The 24,380-nt window shown below is 31.4% G+C and overlaps 1 protein-coding gene and 1 long non-coding RNA gene across 4 annotated transcripts in view; one reads left to right on the top strand and one right to left on the bottom strand.

Moving 5' to 3' along the window:
• The window catches only part of LOC105120477 (uncharacterized), a 14,713-nt gene extending 7,171 nt beyond the window's left edge, over positions 1-7,542 (top strand). The window contains exon 3 of the long non-coding RNA XR_841338.1: positions 6,997-7,542. This is a non-coding gene — a long non-coding RNA (uncharacterized LOC105120477). The remainder of the gene's footprint in view (positions 1-6,996) is intronic.
• On the bottom strand, positions 4,623-24,380 carry LOC105120476 (MADS-box transcription factor 23). 3 transcript variants are annotated; one of them, XM_011018681.1, is made up of 10 exons: positions 24,276-24,380; positions 23,901-24,103; positions 8,323-8,401; positions 6,576-6,637; positions 5,598-5,697; positions 5,465-5,506; positions 5,341-5,382; positions 5,068-5,171; positions 4,979-5,023; positions 4,623-4,881 (listed from the first exon to the last, which is right to left on the bottom strand). In XM_011018681.1, exons 2-10 carry the CDS (start codon positions 24,080-24,082, stop codon positions 4,866-4,868), a joined length of 672 nt encoding a protein of 223 aa, XP_011016983.1. In that variant the 5' UTR covers positions 24,083-24,103; positions 24,276-24,380; the 3' UTR covers positions 4,623-4,865. The 3 variants fall into 3 exon arrangements, with proteins under 3 accessions (XP_011016983.1, XP_011016982.1, XP_011016981.1); XM_011018680.1 differs by having other exon boundaries at positions 4,623-4,884; XM_011018679.1 differs by having other exon boundaries at positions 4,623-5,023.

The raw sequence follows: 24,380 nt of genomic DNA on the forward strand, positions 1-24,380 counted from the left end.
CTTATACCTCTTTCCCCATAACAAATTAAAAATGAAATTGAATTCACATGCAAAATAACTCTTACCTCTAAATTTCACTCCCAAAAGACTTTGAATTACTAGTGGTCATGAAACAAAAAATAACAAGTTTGAAGTCTAGTAATTAAATAGCAAGCCTAAATCACCAAAACAACAACAAATCACTAGTATAAAATTAAGTTCAAACTTAGTAGATACCAATAACAAAACTTTTTAAGACTCCTTCGACAACTAAAAAAGGCTAAAAAATTTGTTGAAAGCCAAAATAAAGTAATGGAAAACAATTCTAATTCTCTTAACAGTAATTATAGAATAAGACAATCCTAATTTGAATATTTAGGCTTTGATACCAGGACGTAAACAATGAGTTTTGTCTAAATGCCTCTTAATAGAGAATCCCTTCCTGTATATAAAACCAAATAGCACAATACATCCCTGATTACAAGGCTGATTTCCAGCTCCACATAGCTAAATATGAAAACCATATATACAACTATATAATTAGTATATAATAGGAATCTTATAATTAATATAGCCCACATTTGACTAACATTAAATACTTCAGCCCTCATTTCCTTGTATAGCTTGGATAAATAAGGAATTTTTGTAAGAAAAAGATTTTAGAACATTAAGGAATTCTTGTCACACTTGGAAACTGTGTTATTGCCAAAGAACATTGTAAAACTAGGAAACTCCAAAAAAATAAGTTGTTGAACATCCTTGCATTATGAAGAAAAAACATCTTCTCTAATTAGAAAATTTCATAAGTCAAAAAGTAACAAATAATAAAATTTATATTGTATGTGCTGACCTATATTGCAAGACCTTCTCGAACCTCTGGAAAGTTTACCTCAATATAAAAATTATAATTATTTTATAAAATTAATTTAATCTTACCAATTCACCTTTTGATTCCTATTCATTTTTTTAATGAATTGTGCATAAAATCTTAAATAAGTAAATAACATTGACCTTGTTTTTAAGACATTTTATAGTATTTGGGCGTAGTTTTGATTATGAAACTCCATGTCTTCCTTTGAATTGGATATAGTGAACATGTCTTTTATATTATCAAATTTATTTTCAAACTCTTTTAGAACTTATTATGCTGTCAAGTCAACTTATATAAGGTTCACCCATTTAGGGTTGTTTAATAACTTCCTTCTAAACAACAATTCCTCTTTTAGCTTTGATTCTATTATTGGTTTATGCAACATTATGGTTATAAAAGGAGGCTTTTAGGGGAGAGTGGCAAAATCTTTGAAGGTCTTTAGGATTTTTTTAATAAAAATCTTGGATGCTTTTTTATAAAGGAATGAAAGGCAATTATTTGATGGTGAAAAGAAAGAGGGTTTTTTCCCATCATTTTACAATCTCCTTGACCCTCTTGATTAAAGGGTGCAAACTATAATTTTATAACCAAATAAGGGGAAGATGTATTGTCCATTATCCTCGCCCATGAATCAAAACAAAAGGATGAAGCACATACATTTTTCTACCTTCACATGTTTTCTCTTCTCTTGCTCTTAAAATATTCCTCACCTTTTCCTTCCTTTATCCCAATTAAAGCCATTAAAGGTAGCTCTTACCCTAGTTAAAAGTTCCAAACAAATAAGTAACTTTCATTGTTTAACTTTAGGGAGTAGAAGGTGATTCCACCTATAATGTATATTTGATTCTATCTGAAAAGAATCTTTAAAAAGCATGAGAAAATGCTTTTTGAGATGGAAGGTCCTTTGTTTTTTGAAAAAGATAAAAATAACTTTAAATTAACAAATCATCAATAGTCCATATTTTGTTTAATATCTACTGTAACATTTTAAGTATTATTATTTCACATTCTCAACCTCATATCCATAACTATAAGTGCTTTGATTTTCAATGAAAGCAACTTAGATTTTTTTTTTTTTGTTTATCTTAAACATATATAAATAAATTCATTTTATAGGACTTTTAAATTGAAATGGATATGTGTAAAAATTATATTAAATGATATTTCAACTTTAAAATGAGTGTCAATTTTCTTTTTATTAATTTAGCTACTAAAAAAACCTTATAATATGTTTATGTTTTTTATATTCATTTTAATTCAAATAGTACAATAACAAATTTATTCATAACACAACATCACAATTTTGACTAAACACTTTTCTTTGCTTTGTTACACAACACAACATCACAGTTAACTACCTTTCCTATGTGAATGTTTTTCTTTTTAATTTTATTGAAGTAAATTGGATTCTTGAATTGTTTGTTTAGCTGTTTGTTCCAAAAGTCCAGAAACCACCTTGTGATTGTATACATTTAAGCAAACATCTCAAAATGTTGTTTTTATCCTTTTTAGGGATAAAGCCAAGTATGATCCCCTCAACTTGAAAAGTTTTGACAAATGTTCACAGATTGTTGCATTCTCAAACAATTGATATCTTATTTTACTTTGTCTTCTTATTTTCTATCGAGTAAAATCAAATGTTTGACACTAACACTAGCGTGATGCTTGGAATCTTCAAGTCTTGGATAAAGTGAAGGAATTTTATGAAATATATTGGAGTCCAAGATGCTATGAATGTCTAGCACGGATATAGTCTCCCAATTTTGAAAAACATGTGCTAATAGATGGATTTTATTAACCACTAATTATGTATTGTTTCCATATTGAGAAATTTTAAATTTATTTTATAGAGAAAAATAATTGTACATACATAACCATGCGCATATTACGTGATAGATTCTTGACTTTATTTCATTTTACAATCATCACCGTATATGACACCTGCCACAAAACCACAATCATAAATATTGACGCAGTTTTGTTTTCCTATCCTCCACCTTTTCTCTTATGCTCCTAGTATCTAACTCTGTACATTCTTCTTCTTGTTCTCACAAGCCTTTTATAGTTCCCATTACAAATACTCTCTTTTTACACCAAAATTCATCATCTATTATATATTGGGACTTGTCGATTTTTGTTTTCTTAATCTATTGATTTTTTCTGGGAATTCACCGAGTTTTCAACATAAAAGTATAATTATTGTACAGTGAATAGTGAAAAATTTCTTGCCGTGCCAGATAATTTTCTGATTTCTTATCAGAAGGTGATTTAACTTGCATCCAATTTCATCAACTCTTTCTAAAAAATTTCCCCTCCAGGTATAGCACGTTTTATGGCCAAATGCAACTCTAACGATCTTTGTGTCTCTATTTTAATTCTCCTTTTCATTGTTTAGAGATGAATAGGATGTAAACCTTCCAAAGAACTATTTTTTGACCATTATTTGTTAGTGGCATGGAAAATTTTGGAGATCCATCGATTTAGATTTTTTGAGAATGAACTGCTGAAATATTTTGAAGTGAAGAATAGTTATAAAAATAATAAAGATCCTTTAGAAATTAAGGTCTAGAAATCAAGAGCTCACACTCTTATTCTTAAATTCATTTTTTACCTGGATGAAAACAGACCTGAATCTTTATTAACTGTTTGCAAGGGAGTTAACTACCATCAAGTTGTTTTTGAAATCTTATTTTCCTATTTATTCCAAGAACTGGATGTTCATGCATAGTTGTAGGTCATTTGGAAGGGAAACCTGTTTTCTCTGCTGCAAACTTTGTTAAAAAACTTAACTGCACGCATCAGATTCCAACTAGCCAGGCTCCAGCTGCTTTTTCATATTTGGCATGCATCAGATTCCAACTCGAAAGACTTCTTCTAGCTGACCAATTAATGCTCCTACCACAGTGGTCATATGGGTTTTGTATGTCCAAAACCAGGCATATAATTGAGGTGCATACCCTGTCATATTTGAGGGTTCTGGTATCTTGTAATCGCTTTGAATTTTTCTGTCATTGACATTGGCACCATAAGTGTAGTTAGTATTGTACAGAATGCTTTTTTTTAGGAATAAAAAACAGCATATATTTTTTTCCACATTTCACAGTATGATTTAGTTTTGCTATTAATGTTTCACAAAAACTTCCTAGGTTTTATCTAGTCTAGTTGCAGTAACACTGCTTTTAATATTAGAAATGTGCATTAATGCATCGCCTGCGCCCCCTTCTTCCTGTTATCATGGGCTTGTTGACACGTTCCTTTTATTTTCTCCTCTGTATCTTTCTTTGACCAACAAAGGGTATTTTGTCTTTGAATGCGTTGTGGTAGTCTGTCTGGAACCTTTTTATTCTATAGAAATTGAGTTGTGTTGTGATCAGTTCTTTAAATTGTATATGCTTGTATATACTTGTTAAACATACTAACACAAGCAATATGCTTTTATCAGTTCTTTAAATTCTGTATACAACAAGCATAGGAAATGAAGGTGGACTATACATACAATTCCAGTCTATGATTTTTTAAATTAAAACTTAGTTGAAATTAAAATTAGCATGCAGTATATGTCCGTATATTTCTGAAGTATTTTTTTAAATATGCTTCCATAGTTTTGCTTTTCTGTCAGCATATTGCTATTTTTCGTGAAGTACATGCATGGTAATATTGTTGTTTGGAGTCCCACCAAATGATATCCTACATGCAATTGCATATGGTATTATGTTTGACTTCTAATTCTACTCACCCATTTTTTTAAGATTTAAGATCTTTTTAAAAAATGTGTTAAAAATGCAGCACAATGTCACTTCTCTTTATTACAATTATCTCATTTTTTACATAATAGCTGTCTTGATCATCAAGCAGTGTGAAAGTTTTTACCATTGGTAATGTCAAACCAAAGTATGTTTCTTGAATGGTTAGGCTTACATACCACAATGCAATAATAGAAGCATGATCTTGTAATTTATGGGCCATCAAAATGACACAACATCCATTCCCAGTGAGGATGCATCCCTCATCTCCGCTAATGCAGTTGTAGTCTGCTGCAGTTATGGGGGACAAAAGTTTGGCATCAAAGACTCTGGTAAAGTAAATGATAATCATATTTAAATACTTGTGATGTGGAGGAAATTGTACCCCAACTTTGTAGCTGGTGTATCATGGTTTTGTTGTTGTGGCTGGGGGGGGGGGGGGGGGGGGGGGGGGGGGGGGGTTGTTGTGGCTGGCTAAGCTGGAGATGGACAGGTACATGTGATTCCTCTACGATGGCTAGACCGTTTGTGAGAAGGGAATTTCTGTTTGCTCTGTTTACATCCCTTGTTCCATAGACCTGGGATGTGAAAATATGCTGATGAGGGTGGAATGAAATGCCTTGCAATTTGATTCAGGACTATGGTAGTGATTGTTTGAATCAATGAGTTGCAAGGATCTTATAAGTTTCTGCTTACTCAAACTTCTAATTTATACAATTCTTGATTTTCATGACGAAATAGTTTTACCTTCTGATAGAGTTCAACATTTTCTTGGTGAATGAGGTTGCCCTGCAACAGATGTATCAAAGTTTAGCTATTTGAATTATAAAACTTTACAAAGCAACTCGGTAGCCTTTGTTTACAGGTTTACCTTTCTATTTAGTTCTTGTATTTGATCCATTAAAATTTGGTCCTGATGAAGTCAATATCAGTTCAGTGAGATGGATGTGTTCCACTTTATGGAAATCTAAAGACTGCACAGTGTGGTTGTAGGAATTTCAAACCTTTTTCATGCGAACACCCTGAAGACTCATTTCCAATTGGTTCTCCAAATTCTGCAAATCTGTTATGCTTAAGCCAGAAAGTTGTTCACCCATCATTTGCCTGTTATCATCATATGGAAATGCAGTTAGGTTTTAAACTTTTGTCTGTGACAATGTAAACTTTGCTAATGACGCATATACTGAGAAGCAATGATCCATTTAATCTTTTTACTGTATTCTGTTCCTGAAAGATTTTTCCAACAGCATTAGCTATTCTGGATGCTTCTTTTTATGTTCTGGTAAGATTTACTATTAGCCTTTGTTTTGAGTTATATATATGTATTATATTTTGGAGTGACCCTTAGTTTGGGGTATCGATGGCTAGAGGTAGTTTATTCACATTGGAGAAATGACTCTAGAATGCTTTTCATTCTTTTCCTGATGAAAAAAAGAAGATATTGATAGGAAGAAATAGATGGGCAAAAGATAATTGGAGAAATGACTTGTTCAGCTGTAGAGGTGATACTAGAGGTATTTATAGGTATGTGTTCATGCAGATGCTTTAATCTTGTTCGATAACAAGAATTTCAAAAATGCTTGTAAATGTGACTTGGCTCGAAAGTCTTTGGGTTAACTCTGCGATAAATTTCTTGGGGTCATGAACCTGACTAGTACCACTTGAATACTTTTAGGAGAGGGTGTATGGTTGCTGCCTTCTTGTGGCCCCTTTTGCTCCTGATGCAGAATGCTGACATTTCTTAGAGGTGACGGAGATGAACTTTTTCAGTGTGACACAAGTGATATTTTTTGTGTTTGTGTCTAAATTGTTAGTGATCACATGGACACCAGTACCACCTGCAAGTGTCTGACTTAAATAATAGGTTGCTCCTCCTAAAATTTCAGTTTTTTATATTTGATCTGTCGCAATTATTCTATTTTCAGTCTTTATGTTCATTTATCTCATATAAAACACTATTGTTTGAAGGGAATGGATCATACCGATGATTTTCTTGCAAGGTTTGCAGTTGCTGTCTCAACACTGCTGCCTCCCTTTGCCAGAACTAGCAAAATATAATGCACAATTTAGTGGAATTACCAACTCGTGTTTAACATGCATTCACTAAAATGAAGAGTAATTGCCTTCTGCTGTTATGAGAACACATCTGAAGAAAAAGGATAAAAAAATCATCCTTTTCATTCTGGTAAGCCACTGTCTAATCTCCATATAGTGATTATGATTCAATACACCATATTTTTTCCTTTTCATTTCTGAATACCACCCCCTCTCTAATCGTCCATGTAGCTCTACCTTTATCTTGACAAAACTAGAAACAATTTTTAAAAGACTATGACGTGCTTCAAGATGACATGTATTTTCTTGCTACTGATAAAATGTCTTGTGAATTCTATCTGCACGCAGCTGGTCCCAATCCCATTGCAGATAAAAGAGGACAGTTGCGGTTAGCAGAGGTCCAGTGTAAGATATGATGCTACACCTTAAAGCTTGAATGAATCAATAAGGCTTAGTTGTGTTGAGTTCGTATGCTTTATCATATGCGTATTCATTTATTCAATTGAGCCGAAGACATGACATGTTAGTTGACATATATTTGTGTTTTTAATTTCAGTTTATCCTGCTAATTTAGAACAATAACACAGATGTGTTTTAATTTCATAGGTCTACACTTTGAAGCTTAATGAAGTATGTTTCTGTGGTAGAAACAACTTCATTATGCATACTCTCTTATTAACCTATGATATGTGTTATTGTGTTGTTTCAAATGCAAGTCATTTGTTGATTGTGTAGCACAATCTTGCCAGTCATTATCTGCTGCTTTTAAATTTGAGGATATCTATAGTAGATAGGATTTTCATGCAGCTAATAACCGGCAGAACCATTGCCGTTGTCTAACTTTTTATACTTATCGTGTGCTTTAAATATCAGAATCCAGTCAAGGAATGTTAATTGGTTTCTGTTTCTCATTCCTAAATCATTTTGGACTAAACACTTGATATGTTATTTCCTTCAGCAGTATTAGAATTAGGAATTATACTGGTTTTGTCATTTGCAACATTTTGCCATACCAATTTTATGCTTGCATGTTCAAGGGGCTCTTATGCCATTCTGAAATCATATTGAAGGCCAAGTCCTAGATGTGGCACAGCTTATCTTTTGTCTCTACAAATTGTATCTTCATTTCCCTTCTTTATTGCCACATTATGCCGGATGATTTATTTAGTTAGATTTCCATTCACAAGTCCATGTTTATTAGCACATCCTGCTGATAAATGATCAGAAACATTAAGATTTTCATACGTTATTAACAAGTTTTATAAAACAAAATATCTTAACTCTTCGGTGTCATAATGTTATGTTTGCAAGCATAGCTCGTCCAATAGGTGCAAACTTTCAGCTGAAATGCAGAATTTGATAGATGCAGTATCTTTTAGCTGTAACAATCGCCAAAAAAATCCATGCTGCTCGTGGTAACAGCATTGTTTAAAGCAGAAAAGGCAAAGTTTCACATGGTGATTCCTAGTAATGTATCTGGAGCTATCTTTGACAAAAATGCAATGCTTTAAAAACTAGAGATGTGTAAGCTGTTCCACTACAAGTTGTAAATTTAATTTAACATGTTCATTTTGATGTATAACTAAATTCTATGAGCAAATGTGGAAAAATAATACGATGAATCAAATTTTTCCCAAACTCGAAAAATAAAATGAAAATCGGTTTCTGAAATACCTTGACTTCAGAGGTTGGGTTGCCCATTTGATGATGCTCGTCTTTTGATTTGTTGTATCTTTCAATCACTGATTTCATGCTGCAAGAGCAGATTCATATTGCATCAGGGATGTGTGTCATTTTCTATGTGAATGCTTTCTGATAACATTTAAGAACAAAATGCATGGAATCACTAAAAGGATAGTTTCTCAATGAAAAACACATTTAAACTATATCATTTATATCTTTTCCAGAAGTCATTTGAGTTGTCCTGACTATAGGAGTTTAAGCTGCAAATGTAATATTATCATTTAAGAAACTCAAGTCCGCAAGACTTTAGATCTCTCAACTTGAAATATCACAAAGATTGAAAACTTATCTTCAGATTGAGTTTCTTAAATGATTGTACATTCTTGAGAATCATATTACATTCTCCGGCAGAATGAGAATGTTTCTGCGGAGCACCATCTCAAATATAAGTTTCCAATCTTTATTTTATTTGATGCAGGGTCTCGAAGATAAGTTTTCAATTCATTTTTAACCATGCATTCTTTACTGGGATGTGAAAAGGAAGCTCACTTCCTATGGCTTTGTCTTCCCTCATTATTTTTCCTTCATCCGACACTATTGAGAATCGTGTCGAACTGACACTATTGCGAATCATGCCTGAATGAGTTATAACAAACTACCTGCAATTATTCATCATATGGTTGTGCAGAAAGCAAAAAAGTGCAATTCTTGGTAAGTTTAGAACTTAAATTCTAATCTTTTGCTTGTTAATTAGGTGAAAGTCAGAAGTTTATGGTTCTCTACCATACTTGGAAAAGCTGCGACATCTTTAGGAGTTCGAATCAGGTGGGTTTTGGTGCAATAAAATTTATAGGGCCTTTGTGAGATGTAGGACTGGTGCGAGACAATTTTAAGGAGAGATGAAAGAAGGAAATATCTGTTGGCATACGGTATGTAACTGGCATCTGAAAATGTGCATCGACCATTTTTTGACACAAACAATAGATAGAATTCCAAGTTTTGAACTGTTCACTTCAACCGTTCACAAGGAGAAAGATCATCTTCCAAACTGCGTAGTAATGGGCAGCTTTCACTCCTTTGCGGGGATGCACAAAGGTTGTGAATTTTTGCTGCTTTCACAGTAAAACAGCAGGGTTTTTTGGGTAACACTCATTTTGCCTCCTGCTAAAAGCTATTCCTGAGCTTTTTCCAAGGTAGTAGGAGGCTTTGTTCCCAAACGCTGCCACAACTGCATCTGAAAAGTTTCTGGAGCTTCATTTAGAGTACCGATGCCTTCCCGACAATTTTGTTGCTTCATGATAACGAAATTATCTTAGCATCAGTTCTATATATTGCTTCCCCTTGAAATGTCATCATCAGCGTGATTGATGTCTTAAAACAATTTTCTGGTCACCCTTTAATACCCTTACCGGAAATCTTCATCAGGGTGATTGATGCCTTCATCAAGGTGATCGATTAACCACTATATATGAGGCTGAAATGATTTTCTATCAGGTCTTGATAGTTTTGGGTTGAGCAAAAGTGTCAGATGTGACTGAGAAATGGTAACAGAAGTGATCCGTGAATCTAATGAATTACACCACCCACCCACGAAACCAAGATAAAAGTAGTAATCTGTAATCTCATCTTGTTTGTTAGATCATATTGATGCATAGGTGCGACCATAGCATGTCATCTTATATCTATAATATTCCCTTAATTAAATCCAAGGCCGAACCAGTAGCGGATGGAGACAGGTGGGAAACATGGGGCTGGATAAATAAACAGAATTAAATTAGACTATACTAGTAGACAAATAACCTCCAAAGTAAAGGTGAAGTCACCAAAGCTGTAGTGAATAGTCTAGTGGTTGATGCTGGGTTGTAATTATTTATTTCAGAGTTAGCAGCTGTCCACAGGATTTGCAGTCTGTCTAAGCATGCTGTTAGCCTCTGCTATCTTAAACTTATCAAAAACACGTTGGCTTCCCATATTCATTTGAAGATGTTACACTAGCCCTACCTCTTGGTTTGTTAGAATAGGTATGCTTGTAAGACATTCGAGTTTTTTATTTATAATTTGGTGAAAGGAACTTAATCCCAGCTTGATGCTTTTTTTTCCTTGTTAGAACCTTATCTGTATTACATTTTAATAGGAAAATTGATTTCGCACACATTATTTACTACGTAGAAAACTGCCAGTTATTATTTCAAGTAGATGGCTGGTCTTAACACGTTTGTTTATCTAATGCGTCATGCATGAATATTTCAGTTGTAACAGTTTTGTCGTGCATTATGTATGGACTTGCAGTTGAGCATCTGTAACCAAAGGACCTTTGAATGAATTTTAACATCAGGACAGGGTTACAAATGAACATTCACAAAACCTCGAATTTCAAGTTGTTTGCCATGCATGTCCTATAACATGCTATCATCTTCCAGCTTTCTTAGTGACAGGAGAATGGATAGAAGACAATTAAGCCAATCTCTTCAAATGTCTATATAAATCATGAGAAATTGTCTGATCTCATGCAAAAAGGTGCGTGTATTCTTTGTTTCTATTTTTGCTTTCTTTTTCTGTCAAATGTTCTTGGCAGGCAGTGACTGCATCTGATCATATTTTTTGGATGAATGTTCGTTGCGTTAAAATTAGGGCCCAAAATCTAAGTACATATGAAAGCTGTGTATGCTATGCGTTGATAAACGTGTTAATTGTTTTATAATTGCCTTTTTTTGGGTCCTATCCTACCAGATGAGTTACAGTAGTAACTATATTTTTTTCCCAAGCTCTAGATTTGCAGTTCAGTCCTCGCCCTTACCCAAAATTAATCACGTCCACTTTGATCGAGTGGTTTTGGGAAAACCAATTAACTCTCACATTCTGTTCCAAACAAGTAAATATAAGCCTAAAAATCTTTTCATTCTGGTAGTTTGGATTTCATTAACAGTGTTATAGATTTAAGTTTTACTTGGGATCTACAGCTTGAATACTACAATAGCAATTGTTCATAGCTCCTCGCTCAAAGTTTAAAACATGCAAGCACTCCAATGATCGCACGAAATTCCATACCATAGCAGCTAGCAAACTCTGAATCTACACCGAATTTAATCACCGACTAAAGCCCGTTCAATTACTTGCAAAGTTATCTAACACGTTCCAGAAACTGTGTTTCCTGCTTTAAGAACACGTATGCACGCCTTTCACCAGCAACTTGTCCCTCTCTCCATCGCTCAACTAAAGGCATCCATCACATCATGAATATCGATGGAGATGAAGAATTCCCTTAACAGACTGCTCCTAGTCCTTGTAACCATCCCTCCAGCTTCTCATTCACAATCACTCTAACACTACTAAGGGCGAACGTTCATTCATCTCCTTGCTTCAAACAATGCTAAAAACTCTCAATTTAGATAAAAAAGACTGATTAATTCAATCATTAGCCTTCTCAAAGCCTCCCCGTTCCTTGGGAATAGGCTAATGAAGGCATGGGATCCTTTCCTACTAGTTCCTTTGGAATAGGCTGAGAGAAGGCGATTGCACAAAAATCTCCCAGTTCTGCCTTCTCATGAGAATAGCCTCTTTTTCGTCAAACACAAGCCGAATAAAAAATATTTGATTGTTAAACAAGAAAAATCCCGACCTTAATGTCCCGCAAGCTTGGTTTGAATGGTCAGAAAAGTACCTCTAGTATGCTTATTAAAGTGGGTGCTAGATATTCTTATAGGTAGTGATGCAAACAAAAACAACAATAAACAAATAACATGTAACTAAACTAAAAACTTTAATTAAAATTTTTATTTTTTAATAATTCACCATACTAAATAGTCTATTGAAATACAAACTAAGTAGACATATTAATACTACTAGTATTAAGCCTAAATTGAATAAGAAAATCAAATTCCTAAACCAAATATTTTTTAAACTAAATGGAAAAAAAATACCAAAAACACTACAAAAGAAAATATAGGAATAAAAATAACTAAAGGAACAAATATTTTTTTTTCAAAAAATATTCTTGCATCATTTTTCTTGAGTTGGAAAAAATTCATTCTCTACTTAAAATTATTCTTACTTCAATCTTATAAATGTCTAATAAAAATTCTTCAACCTCATTTTTTTCTTCGCATTAAATGTATAACCATTTTAGATATCAACTTTAATCTTTTCTTGCTAAAATTTGTATAAAAAAAAAATAATGAACAAATTATTTCTCTTTCATTAGCTTCTAAATTAATGAATTGCATATTTCAAATCTCCTTCATCAACATGTATTATACTTGTATAACCCTTAAACAAATTTATTTTTGTGATAATTGAAAACTTGTAATAAAAAAATTCAACACAACTTAAATCAACAATTCCTTTTTTGAGCACTTTCTATGTTTTTTTTGCACCCTACCTCTAATTTATTAATAAAAACACCATTGATGTTATCATTGTCACCATTACCGTTATCATTTATGCTATCATTATTAACATAATTATCAAAAATTGATAGAGAATATCAATTCACATTTATCTCATTGTAAACTTGATCACCAAGTTCTCTATAATATCCATCTCGATCAAGAGCTTGCCTCCTCTACTCTCTTATTTGAAAGAAGTTCTTAAAATTGGCTAGGAATTCACAAGCACTCTACTTGTGATCTTCCAATTTTTTCTTCTTCATCTTCTCCAATTAACAGTATAATTCTTTAATTTGCCTATGCAACTTTATCAATGTCAGTTGATGAGTTAATTTTATAATTTGTTTCTACGTGTCTTGCTAGCCGACGAGGAAGAACCTCATTCCTTTCTACACAAACATGTCATATTATGTGATCTTTTTCAATCATAATTATTTAACAACACACAATTAACTTCCAGAAATTATTAAGATTTGATACCAACTAATACAAACAAAACCAATGTAAGAAATACAATAATAACAAACAACATAAAATTCTACCAAGTAGAGTCAATAGACCAAAAATTCTAGTTTGAAATTTATATTTTTCAATAATTCACGACACCATTTCTCAATAATTCACTACACCAGTAGGCTATTGAAATACAAACTAAGAAAGTTTATTTATACTAGTTTTAGTCTAAAATGAAAAAAAAAATTCTAAACTAAGTAGGAAAAATAATAAAAATACTAATATGAATAAAAATGACTAAGGAAATAAATAAGTTTCCTTAAAACTCCTTTTCATCCTAAAGTTACCGAGCATAATAACAAATGAACTGCATTCTAATCTTGCTCGCACTGAGGTAGATATGGTGACCCATGTTAAGTAACTCCAATTTTAATGAACACCAAAGAATATGAACACCAAAGAATCGAAAAAAAAATTGTCCTTATTGGCAGACCTTTAGTTGTATGCGAATAGATTGATTTCCTTGAATTATGTACTCCATAACATTTTTCATCTCATTAATTAGTGTTCTGTATTTTCTAACTTTACCTCTATGATAATAGCTAATGACATAATTTGTGTTCTTTTTTTTATGACTTTACCTCTATGATTATGATATTGTGCATATTTTGCGAGCATTAACAATAAGCCTTATCTTTTTAGGTGGTTACAAGCAAGGTTTCAAGGTGTCAAAGCTTGTGAAACCTTTGTGTAAATCTCTTCATGTAATCATTACTAATTTATAGTGTAAGTGTAGAGTTTAAACTTTAATATATGTGTTCTAAGCTTACGAATAAGTGGGAACATCATGCTTTTAAATAGTTCATAATTTATATTTTCAAGTAAACATAATTTTAAAGGGCCAAAGGAACTTTAAGCAAAGAGATGCCAAGGAGGTTTCAACCTTCAATTTAGACCAATTACAAATTTATTGCTTGACAATTCAAACATCCAATTTAAAGTACCACAATTAGCTAATGAATTTTGTGGAGAAGAAGGTGACGATGGCGATATTAGTATTGGTTCGATTAGAAGGTAGTGATAATGATAATAATAATTAAAGCAGCAATTGCAACAAGCACGATGACAAGAAGTTAATGGTAGCATACTTGTAGGATACCTGGTGATTTGAATAGACAGTGACATTGGAGGCTATAAAAGTGGTGATGATAGTAAGGGAATGGATGAGTAGTGTTCGTGAGAGATTTGAATCTCCATATAAAATACTCTTCATTCCTATAAGGTGAAACTAGTTTTCTCAAGAGTAACTAAATTCGTAAATCTATAGTAAAAATGTTTTTGACTAACTGATTTTTCTATGCCATCAAATTCTAAAATAATACAAAACTGTCTTGACGAGTATTTCTAATGTGATATTAATAAAGGTATTTTGATATAATTCTTATCTCTATTAGTAGAAAATTTTTATTGGATCCCTCTGCTAATATAATACAGCATTGTAAATTTTTATTTTATACCAACTCTATGTTGTTTAAAATTAAGAATTGATCAATGAAATATGTTGGAAAAAAATTATTCACTTTGATTTCATTGATCAATCCTTAATTATTAACAACATTAAATGACTTGGAGTTGTTAGTAAATAAAAACTTATTATAAAAAGACACAATACAATATCATGTTGATAGTGGGTAATAGAACATTTTTTAGGAAAAAGCTTGTATTAATGGTGTCTTGACACTTACTAAAGCTCTGTATTTCTCAATTGAGTGAAAGTGAAAAGATATTTAGTTTTATGGGTTGCTAGTCGACAAGTTTGATTTCAAATCCTAAGATTAAAGTGGAAGTTAAGTATATTTTTTCTTCTAATTTGAAGATTTCTCTCTAATTTCTAGATATATTAATTTATATTAATGATAATATTATGATTTTAACTATGACTCCAACGTTGGTCTCTAAAAAAATATATTTAGAATAAACATCAATTAGTGGACATTTTATACTTAATCAAATAGTCATGAAAGTACATGAAATATTCTAAAGGTAAAAACTCAAGATTTTAAAGAATTAACTAACTAACATGAGCATATTAGCTAGTAGGATGATGCTTATAGGTTTTGTTAGTTTGTTTATAAAGGATGTCTCTCTCTAAAATGTATTGCTCTACGTCAATTCCTTGATTTTGACTTCTAGGTTTTGTGAGTTCTGGCCATAATATGCCTTTTGTTTTAAAGAGAGTAAGTCCTTATTTGGTATTTCGTTCTAGATGGGGGTTGAGCAAAATTTAAAATTTATTTTTGCTTAATTATTTTATATTTTTAAATTATTTTGATATACTAATATTAAAAATATTTTTTAAAAAATAAAAAAATATTATTTTGATATATTTTTGAATAAAAAATACTTTAAAAAAACAACCACTATTACACTCTTAAACATTCCCTAAACTCCAAGACTTATAAGCTTGGAACGTATATATTCTAACCAATGTAGAGACATTGGTATGTAACCAAGCAACTAAGGAGTCTTTAGCATACAAATCACGTTATTATATGTATGCCACCAATAATTTTAGGTTTATATTAACATTTGATTATTGTTTTAAGATATAAAAGATAGATAGTAGCAAATAAGAAGAACATCTTTTTATGCTTTTTGTTTTGTAAAGATAAAAATTTACTCTAAAAATATTTCATGAATAAATTATTTTCATATCATCTAGGAAATACAAGTTTAGATTCTCACATATACTATTTGCACATAAAATAAATACCTTATAGATAAAATTTATTTAGTTAAAGAGAGATATAAACACAAAATAAATATATTTCTTAAATAATTTTAAAGTGAATTTATGCATTTTTAAAATAAAAGATAAATAGAAACTTGTTCTTCTCTTTATTTTCTTTAGTTATTTTTTCTTGAAACAATAATCAAACATTACTTATATGATTTGTGTATAATTTATCCCTCAAAAGGAATTATTACATGTAGAACTTAATTTATTTATTTTTGTCCTTGTACTCTCAGCGAGTTCTTTGTAGAAGACTTTTATGAGAAAAATTATGATTAAAGCTTATAAAATGTTCAACTCTAACTAATTCATGTATGGTAATTAAGTATCAAAGGAGTAAAAAACTAAAGGGAGAAACAAAAAGACAAATGGTAATAATGCTGAAGAAATTAATAGTATCAAATTCTAATTATTGAAATTCAAACCAATGATTCGGGTTTTTCCACCATATGTCATGTCACTCCTAACTCGAGAGGAGTTTAATCCAATCTAAAGAGCTTTCATATATCATTTCTTATAAGACTTAATAACATCTAATCTAAAAAGCTTTCATATATCGTCTCTCATAAGACTTCATAACATCTATTATAAGACTAGGTTTAATGAATATGACACTGGGCTATAATGGTGAGGAGGCAGGGCTTCTTTGGTGGAGGTCGGCATGCCAAGTGGTAATAATGGTACGAGCATTTAATTTCTTTCTCATCATTTGCATTTAAATAAAAAACATGCATTGCTTTCTAAGGAGAAAAAAAACATGGACTGCTATATATACATATATAAAAAAGAAATTAAATGCTCGTACACTTATTACTACTTGGCATGCCAACCTCCACCAAGGAAGCCCGAACTCCTCACCATTATATATAATATTCTTTGTACATATTTCTAAGTAGATGATTCATTTTTTTATATTTTAATTTTTCACTCTTTGCAAATTATTAATTTGTTGCCATCTTACATTTGACAAAATCCATGTCTAGCTGCTCATCACATTGATATGATACGATAATGTTTAATATAATAGTTATTGATTTTTAAAATATTTTTTTATTTAAAAATATATTAAAATAATTTTTATATTTTTAACAAATTTAATTTTAATATCAATACATCAAAATAATCTAAAAATATATAAAAGATAATAATTTAAGACAAAAACAATTTCAAAATTCTTGAGAAGAACTTTACCTACGTTAGATGATATATAATTTTTAAGTTTGCAGCATCTAGATTTATACTCTTTTCAGTTCACTTACTAATCATTTTCATATATATATATAAGAACTCTTGTTAATTACAATGTTTTCTTGTGAGGATTCATATTGGTTGCTTTCCTTTTTCTTTCTTGGTAATGGTTTCCAACCTTTTTAGATGGTTGCTTGTAACTTAAAGCTGAAAGAACTTAACTCTTTATTTCATCATTTGATTATCGGCTATGAAGAAGGTAAAATAAGTATGTTGAGTTTCTATATATATATGTTAAGAAAACATAAGCATTCATGGCGACCAAGTGATCAGCTGGCGTGGACTAAAATTGTGCACTAAAAAATTGGAATTCGCAACACGCTATTGTTCTCCCGGCCAACCGAAAAATGGTTCCAAGACAAAAAAAAAAAAAAAAAAAAAAAAGAAGGAAGAAGAAGAAGAAGAATATATATAATTGTTAGCTCACAGTGCAACATTCAACAATACCTGCATTAACAAATTTGAAAATCTTGAAGTCACTGAACAAAGATCAAAGGATCCATTATATTATAATCTATATATCCATCTCTTTGTAGCAGACCAGCATAACGATTAGTTATTCTTCACATGAAGAACATTTATTGAGATTTTGCTGCATTCAAGGAAAATCACCGGATAATAAGATGGCATGCAGCAATGCATTCTCGAGAGAGAAGAGAATTCAATTAAATGATCGCCAATGTTAAAATTGCAGGAAAGTAAAAAGAAAAGGGAGAGGGAGAGTACAATGTAAGAAATGGCTGTCACTTAAGAGGCTTCGAGATTCCAGATTGGAACTGAAGTACTCCCTTTGAGGAAATGGTTTAGTTGCCATTAGAACATGTTTTAATTAATTACATTTATTTATTAGGAAATTTGATTAAATGTATGGATGCATGCATAACCTTATCTTTGTATCCTACCCCTCTCCTACCAGCAGAGCAGTACTCTTCTTGAGTCGTGTAATTGACCAGAATCAAGTCTCCATCATATACAATTCTGCCTTAATTCAGATTAGATAATTTGCGAGTAAGTTGATGCTTTTAATTGCTTTCAATTTGAAAGGACATTTATCTTGAAAAAATTAATATCAACTCGAGAAAAAAAAAATTACAAAAAAAACACTTCTTAAATGTACGTTGGAATACAAGATGGAAAGTTGATTAATACATTAGAATTAGCATACGAGTTAGTGATATTCGTGTTTTTTATTTTGATTGCAGATGTTGACTTTAAAGTGATTGATTATCAAGATCATTAGTAGAATAAACGAATCATTTATAGATAATATTAATGAAATTCTATATGATATAATGAAATTGATGTCAAGAAATCATTTTAATATAATAGCTTAATCTATTAAATAAAATATAAAAATATAATTTATATTATTTTTTAACAATTAATTATATATTTTAATTTTAGAAAATCATATGTTTGTGTAAAATCAATAATGCAGTATACATGAGTATTTTATATATTCCATGCAAGAGCAAGAACAAAAAAATTAAAAGGGAAAAATTAAAAAATATATTAAAAAAAAAACTAAAAAAAATATTTTTTTACAGCGACCAGGACTCCTACCAGCCCTCTGTCTCCGCTATTAGTTGCAAGTCAGAGCATATGCTAACTACTTCTCATCACATTTTTTTTTTCTCAGTTTACAAGAAGAGCATATTGTTAAAAAAAAAACGAGCATATTAAAAGCCTGTCAATTTGTCCTGTGTTTTTCCAAAAATCTCTCACCGCACCCTTCTTGAAAAACAAACCTAGTTTTAGTTTCATCATTATTTCAGATTTACATCAACGGGTGAAAATGTCTGAAAAACATAACTGGATTTATCCTATTAAAAAGCCGTCATGTAAACCACATGGCTATTGAGCTTCTCCAAACGTCATCATTTGGAAATTCGCATGCCTGTGTTTTAATGGGCTGCTCTTTCTAGAAAGATCCTTGCCAATTAAAGAAAGAGAAAGGAGGAAATTTACTAACTTTTTAGTGGTTATTTTTAAAAATATTTTTATTTAAAAATATATTAAAATTATAAGAAAAAATAATTTAAAAATAAAAAAAATTCAAAAACACTATTTAAATGCAAAAATAAACACGACTGTGACTATTGAGATCATTGTACACTTAGTTTGTACTATATACCTATTAACGAATGTATCAACTTGGCTTGTATTGTACACTGCAAATTTACTGAGACAGTGACTTAGTTTGTGCTATATGCCTATTAACGAATGTATCAACTTGGCTTGTAAATTGAGGTTCGAGGCCTGACATTCTTTCTTAACTAATTCATAATGGTTAGTTTATTTCAAGTGGATAAATTTTTATAAGCCATCCACACGCAATAACATCAGACTTTTCATGATTTTGCACGTGTTTTAAGAGCCAAATCCAGTCCCCCTCCAGCCTCTTCGTTCCATAGATCAGAAGTGAGAGAGATGTCATCATAACGTGAATTAAGGATGGGGATGGCAGACTATCTACAGCAGCTCCTAATAATGGACGCCTTCAATTTTATTTTATTTAAAAAAAAAAACCGTAGAAATAGAAATGGCGTTATGTACGTTATAAGTTATCATCTTTTAAACAAAATTAATGTGAAAAAATCATGTTTTCAATAAACTTAGAGAATTTATTGAAAAAATCCTTTGAAATCTGGTGATCAATCAGTTTATGAAAGTGAATGCATCATTAATAAACATGTTTACCAAAAATTACCAAGAAAACAAGTTTACAAAATGATGCCAAACAATGTTATCAATTTAATTTTATGACATATATAAACCATTTCATGGTCACATGATATATGATATATGCATAATCGATGAATATGATATTGATAAAAGGTAATGACTTGCCAAAATTTAAGCTTAAAAGACATCAGGAAAAGATCTAGGATCCGATATTTTGGGACTTGTTAAGGATGAATAGCTCCTTCATATTTGACCTGGAACCATTTCATTGCATCCTCGTTTGTAACTCTCTGATGATTTCCAACACGTGACTTGCACCACAGAGAAGTCAAGACCATAGATACCCGTGGAAGGGTCATACTTGATGCCAAGATCAATTAATGTGCTCTTGGATGTCGAAACCGAAGCAACTAGTGTCACTAAAGCTCCTCCTCAAAAGCTCGTACTCCTTCACCTTCAACCCCCTCTTAAGCAGCTGCATAGCCTTGTTTCCCCTCACAGTCACATATCAAGCAATCTTCTCATTACGCCTAATCCCAAAAGATCTCGCAGTATACCTAACTTTGGAGAAAAAAGGGGTTTGGCCACTGAGTTGTTCGAGCACCTTGTGGCGCAAGTTAGACTATCTCCACCTTGACCGACGGAGGTGTTGAGTACCAATTAACTTTTGGACCTTGATTTCTCTTATTGGGTTTGTAACTTCTTCTCTGAGGTCATTGTGATGGTGTGTTAACTTGGTTGGTTCGATGAAGGCAGGGCAAAGATAGAGGCAGCTGAGGAGGAAAGGTTGTGGAATTTGTTTCTAGATATATAATGATATTTCCACTGCATATATAAAATTGGTATTAAAATCACGGGTTTACTGATTTTATCGGGTTAGAATAATTTCAATTTGATTTTATTAGTTTTTAAATTTTTAAAATGATTTTACACAGTAAGTATATATTGAATTGATTTTACAAATCAACTCATAATTTTAACAATTTATTTTGAATAATAATTTTATAATATAAACTTATTGTATTTTTTTTCCAAATAAATATAAAACTCGTATCTTTTATTTAAATGCACGTTGAATATTTTTTGGTAAAATATATAAAAAGAAGAAGAAAAAGAAGAAACTCATCTATCTCTTATGCAATATCAATCTATATCAGGCCCTTCGAGTTGTTAAAGAATTTGTGATGGCATAGGAGTTTAATTATATATTATTTAATTTCTTAATATTTGTTTATATAAGCTATTTTTTTAATAAGAATATGAAATTAAATGATATAATAGTGTTTCCTAGAAAAATTAAGAACGACTAAGAATTTAAATTTGATATGCATAAAGAAAATAAAAAATAGTATATAGTTACTAGAAGATCATTACCCTTTGATTTTTGTTTCAGGATAAAAAATTTATAAATTCAATTTCAATCAATAAAATGAGATTTAGAAATTGATACAAAGTATGGGGAAAAAACCTTATAAAAATTATACATGTTTTAGGTAAAATATTTTTATAACTACGAGATCTAATAATATTTATATTCAAATATACATAATTATATAAAGACTATGATAATACACAGAAAGTTAAGATAATATAGTAAAATTAGGAAACAATTTATTAACAGTGGTTTTGTACAGTAATTTTACAAAAAAACATTATATATGAATAATTGAATAAATAAAACCATGATTAACATAAACCAGAAAGTGAAGAAACGGAAAATCAGAAGGCATTTCACGTTTCTTCACCTCTCGTTGCTCTTAATCCTCATCTCAATATATAGTTCTAAACTAAAAGAGTTGCTTTTTCTTGTTTATTACGTGTTTTAGAAATAATTGGAAACCAGCAATACATTAATTATAGTAAGGAAAGTAACGTTTTTTTCACCTCTCGTTGCTCTTAATTCTCGAATTATTATGTAAAGGATAGCTATAAAGGATAGCTATAGGAGCTAACCATGCAAAGCCACCATTTATTCCAGCCAGATTGTCAAAGTACTCTACTACCACACATCGTGAATAGGTGCACCACGGAGGTTCGAAAGCAAGGGTTTATATATACATAGATATGTACCATCTTGGACTTACAGTCTTAATTATTGGGACCATTATATATATAAATACCATACTATATTTATTCTTTGTAGATTCCATAAATTCTACTCATTTGTGTGCTTCAAGTACTTATTTTTATAATGCATTGGCATGTTATCTCTTTTTATTATAGTGATTATTTTTTAAAATATTTTTTATTTTAAAATATAATAAAATAATTTTTTATTTTTAAAAAATTATTTTTAATATCAGTAGATCAATGATATCTAAAAGCTTAATAAAAAATTTAATTTTTTTTAAATATTTTTAAAACATAAAAACATACTTTTTTTTCTTTCAATGTTCAAAATAAAAGTAGTCTAATGAAAATCTCAAAAGAATATAACATAAAGCCAACAAACTTCATATAATCTCCATTTTTGGTCAAGTTTCTTCAAGTGAAAAACCATTTTCACAGTCGATTCTTCAACCCTTTATATTGCCAACCATCATCTTGTGAACCACCATCAAACCACGGATGAAAATTTGTTTATCGAATACTCCACATTAAACGAAAATTTGCCAAGAGCTAACCTCAATATAGCAACACTTCATTCGAGACCACATCACTTGTATATCCAAACTACTACACTTACATCACAAATGAACCACGAGCGTTTGGCTCAACAATCATTTAATGGGCAGGCCTCATCACACTACATTCGTAGTTTTGTTAGGGGATTGTGCTTTTATTCTGTAAAATAGGATCCTTTGTACACCTCATAACACTACATTCGTAGTTTTGTTAGGGGATTGTGCTTTTATTCTGTGAATAGGATCCTTTGTACAAGGTCTTACGAAATTTCCATACGAGATGTCCATTGACTAGAAAACAAGAACTACAACCACAGTCTAAAGCAGCGTATCCTTTTTCTCACTTAATTCGTACTTTCAAATTTGTTTCTCATGACGTCATTCAATGATATATTGCTTTTCTTCGTTGATAGTCGCATTAGATTAGTTAATCCAAATCTCTCCGAGATTTACACTTAATGGCGCTAACAAGGTTATATAATCTCGCCATTTGGAGCTAAATTGATTGACAATCTTTATCTCCTTTATCTTATATATGTTATTCTCACCAGGAAAAGCTTAGACAGCTAATTTCTTGATCAAGAAAGGGGGGATATATGTAGAGTTAGCTGGGGAAGCACGACCGAGTAGTTTAAGTAATTGTTAATATCCCAAAACTTAAGTTATTGCTAAGAAACTAATTGAGCCTATAAACTCTTAGTTCACTAGTGGGCAAAGAAAGTTTTCTGGTTGCACGTTCATGAATCAAGCTTATTAACATTTAGCAAATCCTCGGAAGAAAAAACTTCAAGTCCCACAATCCTCTCAAGAACTCGGATTTGAACTTCGAACTTGAGAACCTAAATGGATGAGCACGGCAACTTTTGACACGGGAAGAGCTTGATCGATATGTCTAATTTAAGGCAAATACAGCAGTTACTGCCAATTATAGAACCCTCGATACGTACGAAGGTGATTATCATTAATTATATATGTTTTCTCAATGAAACTTCGAACTAAAAATATTTCCAAATTTCTAGTGCTATCCGTGCAGTGTGCTATTTGAGTAACATTAACATCTCTCATGGTCGCACATGTATATTCCTAAAAAAAAAGAAAACAGAAGGAAACTCGGAAACTGGTAAAGCACTGTTGCACACATCACAAATCGCATGATGACACAGGTTAACAAAACTACTTTTGGATCAATTGACAAACAACTTCATAAAATCACAATCCTAAATAGCTAACTTGATCAGAAACACAAATCAAAGATACAGATGATGATAATACCATTGCATTATCGCGAAAAACAATATTAAAAAAGTGGTAGAGTAGACAGCAAATATATATATATATATATATATATATATATGTATCGAAGAGATCTTGAAATCTGACCTGGTGCTGGAGAAATCATAGAGCTTGCCGGTGCTAGAGAAGATCATGACTCCAACCTCTGCGTCGCAAAGGATCGCCAGCTCTTTCGCTTTCTTCAACAATCCATTCCTCCTCTTTGAGAAGGTCACCTGCCTGCTTGTCGAGTTATCAATCCTTCTTATCACTATCTTCCCCCTCCCCATTTTCTTCACTTCCAAAAGACCCTAATATTAAAATCATTGTACAATAATCAACAACGAAAAAAAGAAAGATAGTGATCCATTTAATTTTTTTTCTTCATATATGTGTGTTTTTTCAAAGCAAAAAATAGAAAGAAAAAAAAGCTTCGAAGACAGGAGAGGATAAAAAGGAAAGAAGAGAAGAAGAAAGGCTTACTAGGAGAAGAGAGGGTGTTAATGGAGACAAAGTAAGGTTTCAGAGACGTCGTTTTGGGAAGGGGAGCACATCAGCAAAGAGGCTATATAAGGAAAGTTATTTCAG

The sequence above is a fragment of the Populus euphratica genome, unplaced genomic scaffold (genome assembly GCF_000495115.2).
Source record: "Populus euphratica unplaced genomic scaffold, PopEup_1.0 scaffold6.1, whole genome shotgun sequence".
Lineage (NCBI taxonomy): Eukaryota > Viridiplantae > Streptophyta > Magnoliopsida > Malpighiales > Salicaceae > Populus > Populus euphratica.